A 14,348-nucleotide genomic window follows, 5' to 3' on the forward strand; every position below is an offset into this window, starting at 1 on the left:
AGCACGTTCTCCACAAACAGAGCTGAAGAGACACACAAACATGCTTTACACACACACACACACACACACACACACACACACACACACACACTCTCACACACACTCTCTCTCACACACACACACACACACACTCTCACACACAGTTTGAGACCGCTCAAGATCAATATCCAGGCTTTTCCAGTTGTATTTTAATAATCATAATTATATATAATTACGATTATTAAAATAATCGAGTAATGTTTAATAATAATAATGTTTTTGTAGGAAGTGTCTCCTGCTCACCAGTTTAGTATAATTATTTGACAAAAATTACAGTTACAACAATAATATTGTGAAATATTTCAGCAATTACTTTTTTTATTTAATAGTAATACAATTCAATTTAATTAAATGTAAGATTTTTATATTATACATTATATATTTATATTATACAACAGCATTTTTATATTTATTACATTACATATTTCATTCTAATATACTGGTGCTTAATTATTATCAAATACTTTTAATGGTTCTTATTATCAATGTTGAACACAGTTGTGCTGCACAATATGTTTGTGGAAACTGTGATACATTTTATTTTTCAGGATTCACAGATGAATAGACAGTTCAAAAGAACAGCGTTTATTAGAAATATAAATCTACTGTAACATAAATGTCTTCACTGTCACTTTTGATCTATTTAATGCTTCCTTGATGAATAAAAGTATCTTACTCCAAACTTTTAAATGGCCACGTATCACGGTTTCCACAAAAATATTGTGCAGCACGACTGTGTTCAACATTGATAATAATCAGAAATGTTTCTTGAATCATTAGAATGATTTCTGAAGATCATGTGACACTGAAGACTGGAGTAATGATGCTGAAAATACAGCTGTGCATCACAGAAATAAATTACACTTTAACAGATGTTCACATAGAAAACAGCTGTTTTAAACTGTAATAATATTTCAGTATTTTTACTGTATTTGTGATCATATAGATGCGGTCTCGGTGAGCAGAGCTCATGTTCTACAGACGCGCTCTCTCTTCACCTTTCTCTTCGTCCTCTGTGAATCCCTCGCTCAGGCGCTCGCTGACGCGGCGGAAGTAGCTCACGCTCGTGGCGTCCAGTCTCCGTCTCTTGATCCCGTCCTGCGCGGGCCGCTTCTGACCCTTCTTCTGTCCACCCTTGAAATAGCGCTGACCTTTGACCTCCATCTCCTCAACCATCACTTTGGTTTGTCGTTGTCTCTCAGATCGGACAGCACGGCGTTCACACCTGAAAATAAGCGCTGTCAGTGTCAACTTAAATAGTTATGAAAAACAAAGAGAATGAAATATTTTAACTGGCCCCGCCCCCAGACCTGTACATCTTACATTACAAACATGATGCAGGACAACGACTCCATAAATGCCATTTTGCCCTAAAATTCAAGATATTGGGGCAAAAATGCCACTGTATGAGTTTTTTCTGTTTTTACTCATAAAGCCACAGCTGAAATGTTTTTGCGCATCTGTGAGAAACACAGCGGTGTTTAGTTTCTGATTAAATCCGAGTTTTGAACGCATCGATTGAATCAACGATCATCAGAAAGATCCGTTTACCCATTCCTGAATGAGCCGTCTGGAACGAATCGACGTCATGCTTCAAAGATCCATTCTTAAAGAGCCGTTTACATCATTTCGAATCCGCGTTTTGGAACGAATCGAGTGAGGCAATGATTCAAAAGATCATCATAAAGAGTTTACATGAATTTCTGAATGAATCCGCTGTTTTTAACGAATCGAGTGAATCAATGATTCAAAGATCCATTCATAAAGAGCCATTTACATCATTCCTGAATGAATCCACTGTTTTGAAGGAATCGAGTGAATCGATGATTCAAAGATCCGTTTACATCATTCCTGAATGAATCAGCCGTTTGAAGGAAGCGAATGAATCAATGATTCAAAGACCCATTCATAAAGATCCGTTCACATCATTCCTGAACAAATCACCTGTAATTTGTAATTTATAATGTCTACTTAATACATTCTCATTTAACACAAACATCACTTTAAATAATCTTCTGGGGGTATTTTCACAGACAAATGTAATTTGCGATGAATTAATCTACACATCATGTGATTATTCGATTAAAAGATGGAATCGATTTACTGAAATATGCATTTATTATCTGAGAAAACATAAAAGTACCATGTTATAAATCACAGTACCATGGTATTGATATGGTACAGCCACAGACGTTTCTGTAGCGATAACTCGAGATTTCATTCAACCTAGAGAATAAATAACCATATTAATACAGAATCGTACTGTAAAAACATACTAATCATGGTATTACCATGGTAAAAACCCCCCAAAACACAATGTGATATCGTGGTACTTTGATATAGACCGAGTTACTAGGGTATTTTAAAGAATAAAACTATATTACCACAGGACTGTTATGTTAAAATCAATAAAACACGCGAAAAGTAGGAAATAATGCGAGCGACAATCGGGTTTTAGTCGATCAGTTGAGTTTTGATTAAGTTAATCAATCAATCAGCGAGTCACTAGATTCAGATCAGCTGTTGCGCTGCTTAATAATCATAGCACATTTAATTGTTTACACATTTACTACTAATAAATAAACCAATAATATATTATTTGCGCTTACCAGTGTGCTTCTGCTCACATGTGAACACGGAGTACAGCAGCAGGCGACGCGGCGTGATGACGTCAGAGCGACGTGATGTCACGCACAGCGATTTTAGCAAACAAAAGTCCCGTCACGCTTAACAGCACAAATAAACATTAATGTCGTTTTTTTTCTTCTGAAATATAATTTTTGTTGCAGAAAATATGGATACTTTTCTTTCTACAACTTAAGAATTTTAGCAGATCCTTCAATCCATACGTTTAAGGCTTGAAGTTGTTGTTGATTGTGACATTTACCGCTATGTTAATATTATTTATTTTATTTCTACATAAATTTCACTCAAATAGCTTCAATCTAATAACAAATCAGAACAGATTTTTTGTCGGTACAAGCGTTTGCCTACATCTGCCAAAACAGAAAACATTGATTATTTCTCAATTTACAGTGAAACTATGGTAGGACAATTCTCAATTTGTGAGTAAAAATATGCAAGTACTAAGACCACAAGATGATTTGCAAAAAAAAAAAAAAAAATGCATTATATCCAAGATGAGAGAAGATTGTTCAGAAATTAGGTTAACAGAAGCAATTTCTGGAGCACTTCAACAATATTGCAGTTAGATGTTTCTTTATTTATTTATGTCAGGGAATACAAGGAAATATAAAGAATATTAAATTGTTGCTATATGATAACTCTGGGGGCCACTATAGAGGGTTTAAAATTTAAAATGTTTTGCGTTTTACAGTAGCCACGGGGTAGAGATTACAGCGTATATTGAATTTATTTACCAATAAAGACATAATAAATTGAGTTTAACAGAATCGAACTCGATCAAACAGCCCCGCGCGCCTGTGTGGTGTGAACGCGCAGCGCGCTCCCGTTTTGGTGTGAGTGAGTAGCGCGCTCAAGGGTTTAGGCTAGAAGTGTGTTAGTGGGATGTTTTAGTCTAATCATCTGTTCCAAGGATATGTCCGAGCTGGAGCAGATCCTCATCCTCGATCCTCCCATTGACCTGAGGTTCCATTGGTGTGGTGGTTAGAGGGTGAGTTAGTGTGTGTTTTGGTTAGGTGTGTTTTGGTTTGGTGTTCGATGGTGATTTGGTTAGGTGTTGTGGGGTGAGGGGTTTCCCCGAGCTCGAGTTGACTGAGTCAGGTTGTTCTCTGAGTTGAATGGCAGGGGGTTGTTGGTGGGGTTCGCAGAGGGTTGTAGGAATAAAAATGACATTTTTCTCTTTTTTTTGGATGTGTACCATGTTAATACCTGATGTTTTTGTCTTTTTTTTTGATGTTTACATTGTTTTTAATCTAATGGAGTTGTGTTTTTGAGTTTGATTTAACATGGTTTAAATCAAAACACCGTCGGTTTATTTTTTAGAGTGTATTTATTATATAATTGTCTGTGTGGCACTGCCCTGATTTAAAGACATGTAAAGTGACAATACCATGGTATTTTTTCTTTCCCAAGTACGTTGTTGAGCAGATGTTTTCATTTACTAAAATAAAATAAAATAAAACAATACCCAAAAAGTGCAATGGCACGGCCCGGATTTATTTATTTTGTTAAAAATATCAATTGTATTGTTTGCAAGTATCATTTGTCCCCCCGCATTTTTATGATATTATTATGTGTTATTGTTTTTTACGTACTCATACTGCGGGTAGATGCACATGCCCAGAACAGGTGGCTAACAGATGATGTACTCGAGTGGCCTTGTCTCCAGACTGTTCGTGTCTTTCGTTCTTCCGTCAGGTAAGAAATTACGTTTTTTTTTTTTTTTTTTAGGAACAAAATGTTAGGCATTTTCTCTCCATATAATGAACTTCTATGGTGTCCCTGACTTTGAGCTTCCAAAATGCAGTTTAAAGTAGTGCCGCCAAACGATTAATCGTGATTAATCGCGATTAAATGCATCCAAAATAAGTTTTGTTTATAACTAATATAAACAACATAGGTTATTCCTAAATATATACAATGCATGTGTTTGTACAGGATTTGTATATACATAACAAATATACACAGTGTACACATACATATATTATGTAAACAAACTTTTATTTTGGATGCGATTAATCACAATTAATCGTTTGGCGGCACTACTTTAAACTGGATTTTGGAAGCTCAAACTCAGGGACACCATAGAAGTCCATTATATGCAGAGAAATCCTTTAAATGTTTTCCTCAAAAAACATAATTTCTTTACGACGGAAGAACGAAAGACACGGACATCTTGGATGACAAGCGGGTGAGTACATCATCTGTTAATCTCAGTTATATCACTGTTTTGTTTTATTCATTTACTTATTTTCATTTAATAATAGTCATTTATTTATCTAAATATTTAATTATTTTAAATATTTTTTAATAATTTTATTTAACCATTTTTTAGGTTATTAAAGTACTATTAAATATGTATTTACACTTTATTTACTGATTCCAAGTTTGTATTTATGAAAAATCAATTCTTATTTATTTTGACCTCTGTTTGATTTATTGATTCATTTAAAGTACTGTTTAATGATGTCACTGTTTTTTATTTGCTCTTTAAAAATTTACGTTTAGGTCAATTTTGTTAATTTTAAATTAATAGTCATTTATTTATTTATTTTAACCTAAATATGTAATTATTTAATTTTTATAAAATTTATTTAATAATTTTTATTTATTAAAATACTATTAAAGTATTTATTTGCACTTTATTTACTTATTTCAATTTTATATTTATTTTAATCAATTCTTATTATTTATTTTAACCTGTTTAATTTATTTATTTATTAAAGTACTGTTAATAAACCGTTTTTATTTGCTCTTTATTTGTTCTTTTTTATGTTTATTTTTTTATTTTTTTTTATTTATTTATTGCCATTATTTATTTTATATACATTTTAATTATTTAATTATTTATTATTAATTAAATCATTTATTTATTTAAATTTTTTGATTTACATTTTTTAAAAAAAAACCTGCATTAGAGTACCATATAAATACTATTATCCAAGCATTTCAGTGTCACGGTATATCTCAGAGTACCGTGGTATTATCAGCTGATGCATCCCTGTGCTACTCTAATTACCTTATGCTATTATTAAGGCAGTAGTACCATGGTATCTGTTTTGGGACAAAAATTTTTTTACTTGAAATACCATGGTACTTTGATTATATATGAATTATTACCATATTGACGTGCCATGGTTATTCTAATGTACTTCAGGAGCTGGAAAAAAACCCATATTGACGTGCCATGGTTATTCTAATGTACTTCAGAGCTGAACTTGTGAGCAGTTCATGCATTACAGCACAGGAAGTACACGCTTACGAAACATGTATGTTGACGTTCTATGTTTTTGTCCTATGAGATATGGATGATTAACGATTGCTTTGATACTTTCGGTAGGCTTTTATATGGATATTTTGTTATGTTTGTGTATGGTTTGGTTTTTTCTTTTTAAGAGATGTATACGGCCGCTGCTCTTATTTGTGGACGTGTTTTTGGTCATGGTCTGGCAGTGTTGATTGCAGAAAGAAAACGAGGTTTTGTGTGTTTGTGCAACTAGGTATTCAGATATTCAGCTTGATTGTCTTAATTTAATGGACAAAAGTACCAGGAGCCAGTATTTTAAATCAGCGTGGACTGGAGGTTTTTCTTTTGGGTTAAATTGTTTTGTAATGTGAAAATGGTTGTAGCTTTTCTCTTTAAATGTATTGTTTAAAAATGTCTTTTTTGCACATTTGGTGCCACGTTGTGATTTGATTTACACTCTACTCGCTCAGTCGTTTGTTGGTTGTGTATGTAGATGCTTTAGAAGTCTCTCTTCTGTATCACCAAATCGCTTGTTTCGCTAAATTTACTTAGATCATAAAATACATTGTAAAAAAATGTGGAACATAGTAGTTAGATATATACCAAATCAGCTGTCTTTTCTGTGTGGGAATCTCTGTTTAAATCGTGTAAGTTATTTTCTGATGATGTCTGGGTCGCTGATAATTTTACACATCATTACTCCAGTCTTCAGTGTCACCATGAATTCTTGGATGTTTCAGGAGTTTCAGACTCCTCGTTCATCGAGGATGCAGGTTCTGAACGTCCTCTGATTTATGTGGCTGTTTTTTTTATTGACTGATCAAGATCTTAATCATGTTTTTTTGGGCAGGTTTCTCCTGACAGTAAGTGGCAGCATGAGATGAGGATTAGAAAACAGATCTTCTGCTGATTCGTCCTCTGTGTGCTGGATGACGTTGGGTTGAGGTGATAGTTTAATTTAATTTTTTTTTTTATGTGTAATAAGTATTTCTTAGTTTGTCTTAGTAAAAATAATTCCACCACAGGATGAAAAGCAATAAAAAAAGGCCAATTGTGACATTTTGTCTGCACAAAACCAGATTTTGTTTCCACCACTGAATAATTTAAGTTACTTATAACTTTTTCCTCGCAATTATAACTTTTTATTTTTATTGTGAGTTGTTGCACATTTTGACAGTTAGCTACCTTTTTAATTAATTTAACCTTTTAAATTACAATTAACTTCAGTGTTTCCTTATACATGGGTTGAAATGGGCTTTTCTTTAATAGTTTGTTCATGTTTCTCTTTTTTATAAGCTATTTATTACAGTTGGAAAATGCATTCATGTAGTATTTGTTTTTAGTTTTAATTGTATCGGGTTAAAAATACATAAACATTTATGAACTGAAAATATAGTGTGTTCATTTCAGTGGGAGGAAATTTTGTTATTTTTGACACACCAGAGGGTTTAGAATTAAATTACTCTAAAAATAATTTCAGATGATTAAATCAGGCATCTTTATCTGTTGCATCGCATCTCAACGTTTTTTTTTTTATTACGTCATCATGAATATTGCACTTTTTATAAGTCACATATTGTCATATTAAAATAAGTGAGTTTTTAAATATGCATTCATATTCAGGTTTGTTTTTCTTTTTTTTTTTTTTTTTTGCATTGACATTATCATTCACATTCAAATAAAATAGCATAGCATAAATAAAAATAATATATATATATGTAATATATAAAATAAAATATAAGTACTAATGTAACAAACCAATAAATAAAAGTTTGACAATTAAAAAAAAAAAAAAAAATTAAAAATTGCTAAAATAACATTGAAAGCTGAAAATATAAAAAAAAATCTAATTCAAAATATTAACAAAAACTTATGTTTAAATCAGTGACAATTGTATCACTGTCATATATAAATATAATTTTCAGGTTTTGGTTCATTTATTTATATGCTACTTTTTATATTTAATCGTTTTACATGCTTTTACATATTGTTATTTATTTATAATTACAGTTTTTTTATTTTAATTAGCTGTTTATACACTGAAAAAAAATTATTCATTAAATTTAATTTAAAAAACAAAGGTAAGTGGTTGCAATTAATTTATTTTAGCTACATTTAAACAAAAAAATTAGTTGACTAACTTTAAAAAAATTAAAAAAAAATAACCGTAGCTATTGTATCACTGTCATATATAAATATGTATCGATATATTAAAAACTAATAAAAATAACAACAATACGAGTTAATATATATAATATAGATATATATATATATATATATATATATAATTGTATCTCTTGTGTTGTTAAATGAACGTTTGTTGCTGGTAGCAAATCATAAAGAAATTAGTTATTGCGTCTTTAAATGAAATGGTGTTTATAAGTTCTTTTACTTGTTTAAATGATAGAAGGGTTTAGGTATAATATACAGTTTAGGAGACGTGATTTTTTTCTGACCAATCAGAATCAGCTGTTCCTGAGAGGCCGTGTAACAGTTACGTTTATTAAATAACATCCGCAGCGTGAAAGTGAAAAGAACGTAATCGTGTGTGTCCCGCAGCTTGGGTTGCTGATGACTTTAGAAGGGAACGCGCTTTGCTTTTCTGCATGATTCTGTTTTCTGAGGAAACATTTTAAACGATTTGGTTTTTTCTCGTGGGCTTTCCAGGAGGTTGTGTTGTTGATGCACCAGACACAGTCACATCTATTGGGCAGTTAAATATCCCTTCATACTGATGGGTTCGTAAGATCTAAACAGCAAGATATCTGATGAGGGTTGCATGTGTCTTTCAGCTGAAATCATGCTTTTGCAGGTTGTTGAAATTGAAATGGACTTTCACAGTAGAATCCACCGCAATTCTCTCAGTGATTCATGTACATGGTTTGTCAGGGGTTAACCTGATTAGTCAGTCGTTTATGTTGCGTTAAAAACATGACTTGTGTACACACAATTAAAGCATTATGTCATTCTCATGCAATGAAGAGAGATCCATCTTGATGTGCTTGATCAGTGCTCTCTTAAGACACTGAAACTTCTGTACTGTAAACTGCAATGAACAGGTCTGTAACATATTATAGTTTTTTATGTTAATTTGTTACTTTAATGAACTATTAGATATTACAGTTTTTAGTAATTTTGCTACATGCATTTATAAGTTTTTGTTTATTTTGAATATTTCTATTTAGGCTTAATTTATTTTTATTTCAATTAGTTCAGTTGCGTAATTTTAATAATCTATTTTTACATGCCGTTATTTTATAATTATTTATATTTTTATATTTAATTTGAATTTTTTGGTTTGGTAATTTAATATTATTATGCGCTTTTCTAATTTTTCTCAGTTTTTGTTTATTCAAAATATAACTAATTAGGTTTCATTTGATTTTCAGTTTTTGGTTCATTTATTTATATGCTACTTTTTATATTTTATCTTTTTATATGCTTTTACATATTGTTATTTATTTATTTATAATTATAGTTTTTTATTTTAATTAGCTGTTTATACACTGAAAAAAATTATTCATTAAATTTAAAAAAAAATAAGGTAAGTGGTTGCAATTAATTAATTTTAGCTACATTTTAAATAAAAAAAAAATTAGTTGACTAACTTTCAAAAAACAATTATTTAAACATAGCTAAAATAAATTAATTGAAACCACTTATCTTAGAAAAAAATTTATAATTTTTTTCAGTTGCACTTTCATTTTTTTATCTTAGTTTTTTTAGTGATTTTGATACTTTGTGTAAAAACCTACATGATAATAAATAATAATTAAAAAGATTTTAGTTTTAGCTTATTTTATTTCCAGTTCATAGCTTCCTAGGTTTTCCATCTAATGTTTCAATACAGCCGTTTCTCTCAGTGTTCTGTAGTCCGGCTCTTTTGTAATCGTGTGTGTGAAGGGTTATGTATACGTTTGACCTGAAGACACGTCGTTGTTTTCCTGCTGATAAGATTTCTCTCTGGATGTCTCCGTACAGTGATTCCCTCCGATGCTCTCTAATGCTATCTGATGTGATCAGAGTCCTCACGTCTCACACAACAATCCTTCTTCTCACAGCTCCAGAAGAACTTAATTTCTGAGGTCAAGAGCCCCCATCTGGTGTTCTGTACCTTGTTTACAAAAAATACATCCATTCCTGCGCTTTGATTCCTGCAGGACTCCTCTAATCCACTAATATGCGGACAATTGCGTGGTCATAGATCCTGGCTTTGAGGCATAATTCACATCATCTTCTCCTTTCATCTGCTCATCAAAGGCCATCGGAAAGAGCTGAGTCGGGATTCGTCAATTGTGAAATCTGCTGTGAGCTTGTTCGTACCAAACTGTCCTGCTTGCTGTGGTTTTGTTTAAATGAGCTTTTCCTTGTTAACAGTCTGAACTGAGGGAGATATCTATGAATATGATTTTTATTCACATGACCTTTGATGAACGTTGGTTAAGAAACACAATTAATGTGAAATTTAAATAAAAAATCTATTGAGAAAAAAAATCTATTATATATAATTAATAATAGTAATGTTCATTTTAATTCTAAGATGCAATTGTTAACTAAATATAGATGTACTTTTTATTTTAATTAATAATAGAAGATCTTGATAATTTAATTATATATAGGCTTTATAGTAATAAATATTGCATTATAAAATGTTTGGGTGTACAGCATTACACCAATCGCCTCATCCAGGCAACATTTCATTACTTAACAATTCACTTTAAGATCTATTAATATTAATTATATTTCATGTGTTTAATGTAAAAATGAATGATATATATTAACTTATGTTATTCAAACCTTGAACCATTTTTTTTTAGACGCTACCGTTTTAAAAAACTATTGATCTCCTAATTGTTCGAGATCGAAAATCAGTTTAAGTTTTACAACGAAATTTGTCATTACTTGGAGGCAATTACTATTTGTGTGCAAAAACTAATTTCCAGCACTTATTTATTCAGTCAAGTGTTGTCTATATTTTAAATACATTTTATTTTAAGTTTTTATTTTTAAATTAAATTTTTATCTTAAATTAATTTAATTTAATTTTTTAATTTAATTTAATGTGGTTTATTTATTTTGTATTTTTTTATTAAATTTTTTATTACCATTTCATTTTATTATTTCCCAAACTGTTGAGGTTGCAATTAAACCTGTTTTCCTCCCTGCCATATCATGCCATATTCCCTCAATCAAAAATTAAGGCGTGCCACCAGACATGGACGCGCGGCTATTTCGCGCCGCCAAGAAAGTTACAAACATATCTCATGGAAACTAGCTTGGATCTTTTACTTACTTATCCTATATGATTTTTGTCATAAACGAGAAATGTATAAATAATTTGTGTACACATACAATGTATTGTTGGTCTATTGGTCAAACAAATAATAACCTGGTGCTACGGATGACTGCTTCTGTGCTGCAGGGTCACATAGCGGCTTCAACATCAACCATTGTCGCCAGGTTAATGTCATTTATTCTGCGGAGACACGTCTCTGTTGTGTCTCCTTGTGCTTTAGGCACTTCATGCCGACTTTTAACATCAGTTCTGGGCTTCACGGTTGCCGCACATTTATAGACCTTATGTCCTAAGTATCTTCAACTTATTGTGCATTCTTCCACATCACCATGTTTGTATGTATGATAGTTAGAGAACGAAATGTTGTTTCTGACGGACCAAGGTGCAAGACGCTGACGAACAAGTATACACACGTGTTCATGACAACACGGATCAGACGTGAGAGCAGATTAAACATAACAAGGCAGCAGTGTTAAATGAGGTAGAAATGTGCAAATTGTTAGGAATGTAGGAAAATGTTAGAGTGAGAATTCCAGTGGTGTGTCATAATTGAGGTGGGCTCAGCGCGTTGTATTATGTTAGAATATGGCTTTAGGGCCCCCGGGTGAGTTGATGCGGAGTACAGGACAGCCAAACGTGGGAAACATTACTATTTGTAATGTTTTGAAGCAGATTCTTCTGCTCATCAAGCCTGCAGTATTTGATCAAAAATACCAGAAAAAAAACCGTAATATTGTGATATACAGTATTATTACAATTTAAAATCTTGTTTTTAAATTTATTATACTTTTAAATATTATCAGTTTATTTCTGTGACTGCAAAGCTTGAATTTTTAGGATCATTACTCAAACTGAATCCTTCTAGAAATCCTTCTAAATATGATGATTTCATTATCAAAGTTGGAAACAGTTCTGCTGCTTCATATTTTTTTTCAGAACATGTGCTACTTTTTTAGGATACTTTGATGATAATAAGAAAAGTAAAAAAAAATAAAAAAAGAAGCTATGTTTTAAAATATAAATATTTTGTAATACAATAAACACTTACTGGTCAGTAATTTGGGGTCAGTATTTTTTTTAAATAAAACCAAAAATCAATACTCTTTATTCAGCCAAGGATGTGTTAAATGATACCCCAAAAGTGATAGTAAAGAAAATATATATTTAGAATATATATATTAGAATTTTTTTTGTTATATTTGAATAAATGCAGTGTTCTTTTTAACCTTTTATTCATCAAATAGTATTAGACAGCAGAAAGCTGCATACGGTTTCCAACACTCATAATAAATCAGAATATATTAGAATGATTTCTAAATGATCATGTGATAGACCCTGGCATGTCGTTGTACATGTGACACTGAAGGCTGGAGTAATTGATGCTGAAAATTCAGCTTTGTCATCACAGGAATGAACTTATTTTTTTTAATAGTATATTCAAATAGACAAACTATATTTTAAGTTTGTATACAATATCACAATATTACTGGTTTTTTCTGTATTTTGCACACACAATAAATGTAGGGCTTGATAGAGCAGAAGAAACTTCTCAAAAAACATTTAAAATAGTAATGTTTCTAAACTTTCGCGAGCCCGCCGTACTATATATAATATTCTGACATTGTGTAAGAGTGCTCTATAGTGCACAGCTAAGCTGAAAGTGCAGATGTAAGGGAATGTCCATCGGAAACTTGGTGCTCCTGACTCTCTCAGAGCCACTGATGAGCAGGGCTTGACATGCTGGAGAAACTTTGGTGCAACAGTTTTCAAGTTCACATGGCTTGAAACTCCCCAGCAATAATGAAAAAGCTGTCTGGGTGAGCCGCGGTTGTTGCATCGAAAGAAGAAAAGTCCTCACCGGGTCATGTCTTTAACACAGTGACACGGATCAGACCTTCTCAAAAATAGCGCTGTTTGAAATGCCAGTAAAATGTGATTTTCACGGTAATCTAGCCATTATGTGGATCTTAATTAAAGCCATCCTCGACCAGGACCGTTAAACTACAGTATGCCTTTGTGCTTGTTTGTTTCAGAGAGTCTTCAACTTGTTCAATCTGTTCGCTCGCCTTTGTTTGGATACGTTGGCACCCCTCGCCTCCTCTCCCTCACCAATAGCTTTTGTGTGACACTTAGGTTATAAATACAGCACTAAATTTGGTTAAACAACCTTTCATTATAGACACCTTGCAATTAATGCCATTGGACTAGCAAGCATTTTTTAATTTACTCACAGGGTTAAGACGTTTTTTTTTTTTTTTTACACAGAGTCTGCAAACTTGATACTAAAATTAACGTGACTTGATACTTAAAAACACGCAAATTGGCAGAATAAAAATACCTAAAATAGAATGGACTGGCTTATTATTGAGTGCAAGTTATAAATAGAGCGATTACGCCCATTTATTCACACTTCATACCGAGGTTCTGGAAAGAAACTCCACATCGCATCACAGAAGTCATAACCTGAGCTGCTCCCCACTCAATTCACTAAACACTGAAACCAGAGAACAATATTTCAATCGGGATCAGCCATGCATTCGCTGAAACTGAAATTCGCGTCGATTCGGTTCTGGTGTAGGTGCATCTTTAACAGTGTTCATCCCTCCAAAACATCCCTTTCACAAACATCTACACATCTGTCTCTTTTAAAGTGTTTAGTGTGTATAAAATGAGTTGTGTTTGTAGGGGTTCGGCTCAGATCTACTCGCAGTGTCTTAACCAGATACTGTTTGGTTGTTTTCGCAGTGCTACAGAGCGTTGCTCCTCTCCAGATGTGATGTTCTTCTCCTCTTCTTCTCAGGTCCGTTCACAGATGTGGTCACTGCGAACCTGAAGCTCAAGAACCCCTCAGAGAGGAAAGTATGTTTCAAAGTGAAGACCACAGCGCCGCGCAGATACTGCGTTCGGCCGAACAGCGGCATCATCGACCCCGGGGCCACGGTCATCATCTCAGGTCAGCAATCCCAAACCATTCACCAAAACAGTGAGGTTTAATTAGCACTCCGAGGAGCTTATCAAGCTTTATTTTGATGAGCTGAGATGTTTACGTCTGTGCTTGCTGTTTTCAGTTGACATGTGACATGCTTTCGTAACTTTCGAAATGAAATCAATTTTAACGAAGAC

At 32.6% G+C, this 14,348-nt stretch overlaps 1 protein-coding gene across 1 annotated transcript in view; it reads right to left on the reverse strand.

Moving 5' to 3' along the window:
* LOC122136338 (nucleolar protein 9-like) overlaps positions 1 to 2,707 on the reverse strand; it is a 5,386-nt gene extending 2,679 nt beyond the window's left edge. The window contains exons 1-4 of the mRNA XM_042719205.1: positions 2,649 to 2,707; positions 2,183 to 2,265; positions 1,038 to 1,264; positions 1 to 22 (exon numbers count right to left, since the gene is read on the reverse strand). The exon at positions 1 to 22 is cut by the window's left edge and continues 215 nt beyond it. Of these exons, the coding sequence (XP_042575139.1) occupies positions 1 to 22; positions 1,038 to 1,215 (200 nt within the window). The 5' untranslated portion in view covers positions 1,216 to 1,264; positions 2,183 to 2,265; positions 2,649 to 2,707. The remainder of the gene's footprint in view (positions 23 to 1,037; positions 1,265 to 2,182; positions 2,266 to 2,648) is intronic.
* Between the last annotated feature and the right edge of the window lie 11,641 nt (positions 2,708 to 14,348).

Source organism: Cyprinus carpio, chromosome B2 (assembly GCF_018340385.1).
Source record: "Cyprinus carpio isolate SPL01 chromosome B2, ASM1834038v1, whole genome shotgun sequence".
Classification (NCBI taxonomy): Eukaryota; Metazoa; Chordata; class Actinopteri; order Cypriniformes; family Cyprinidae; genus Cyprinus; species Cyprinus carpio.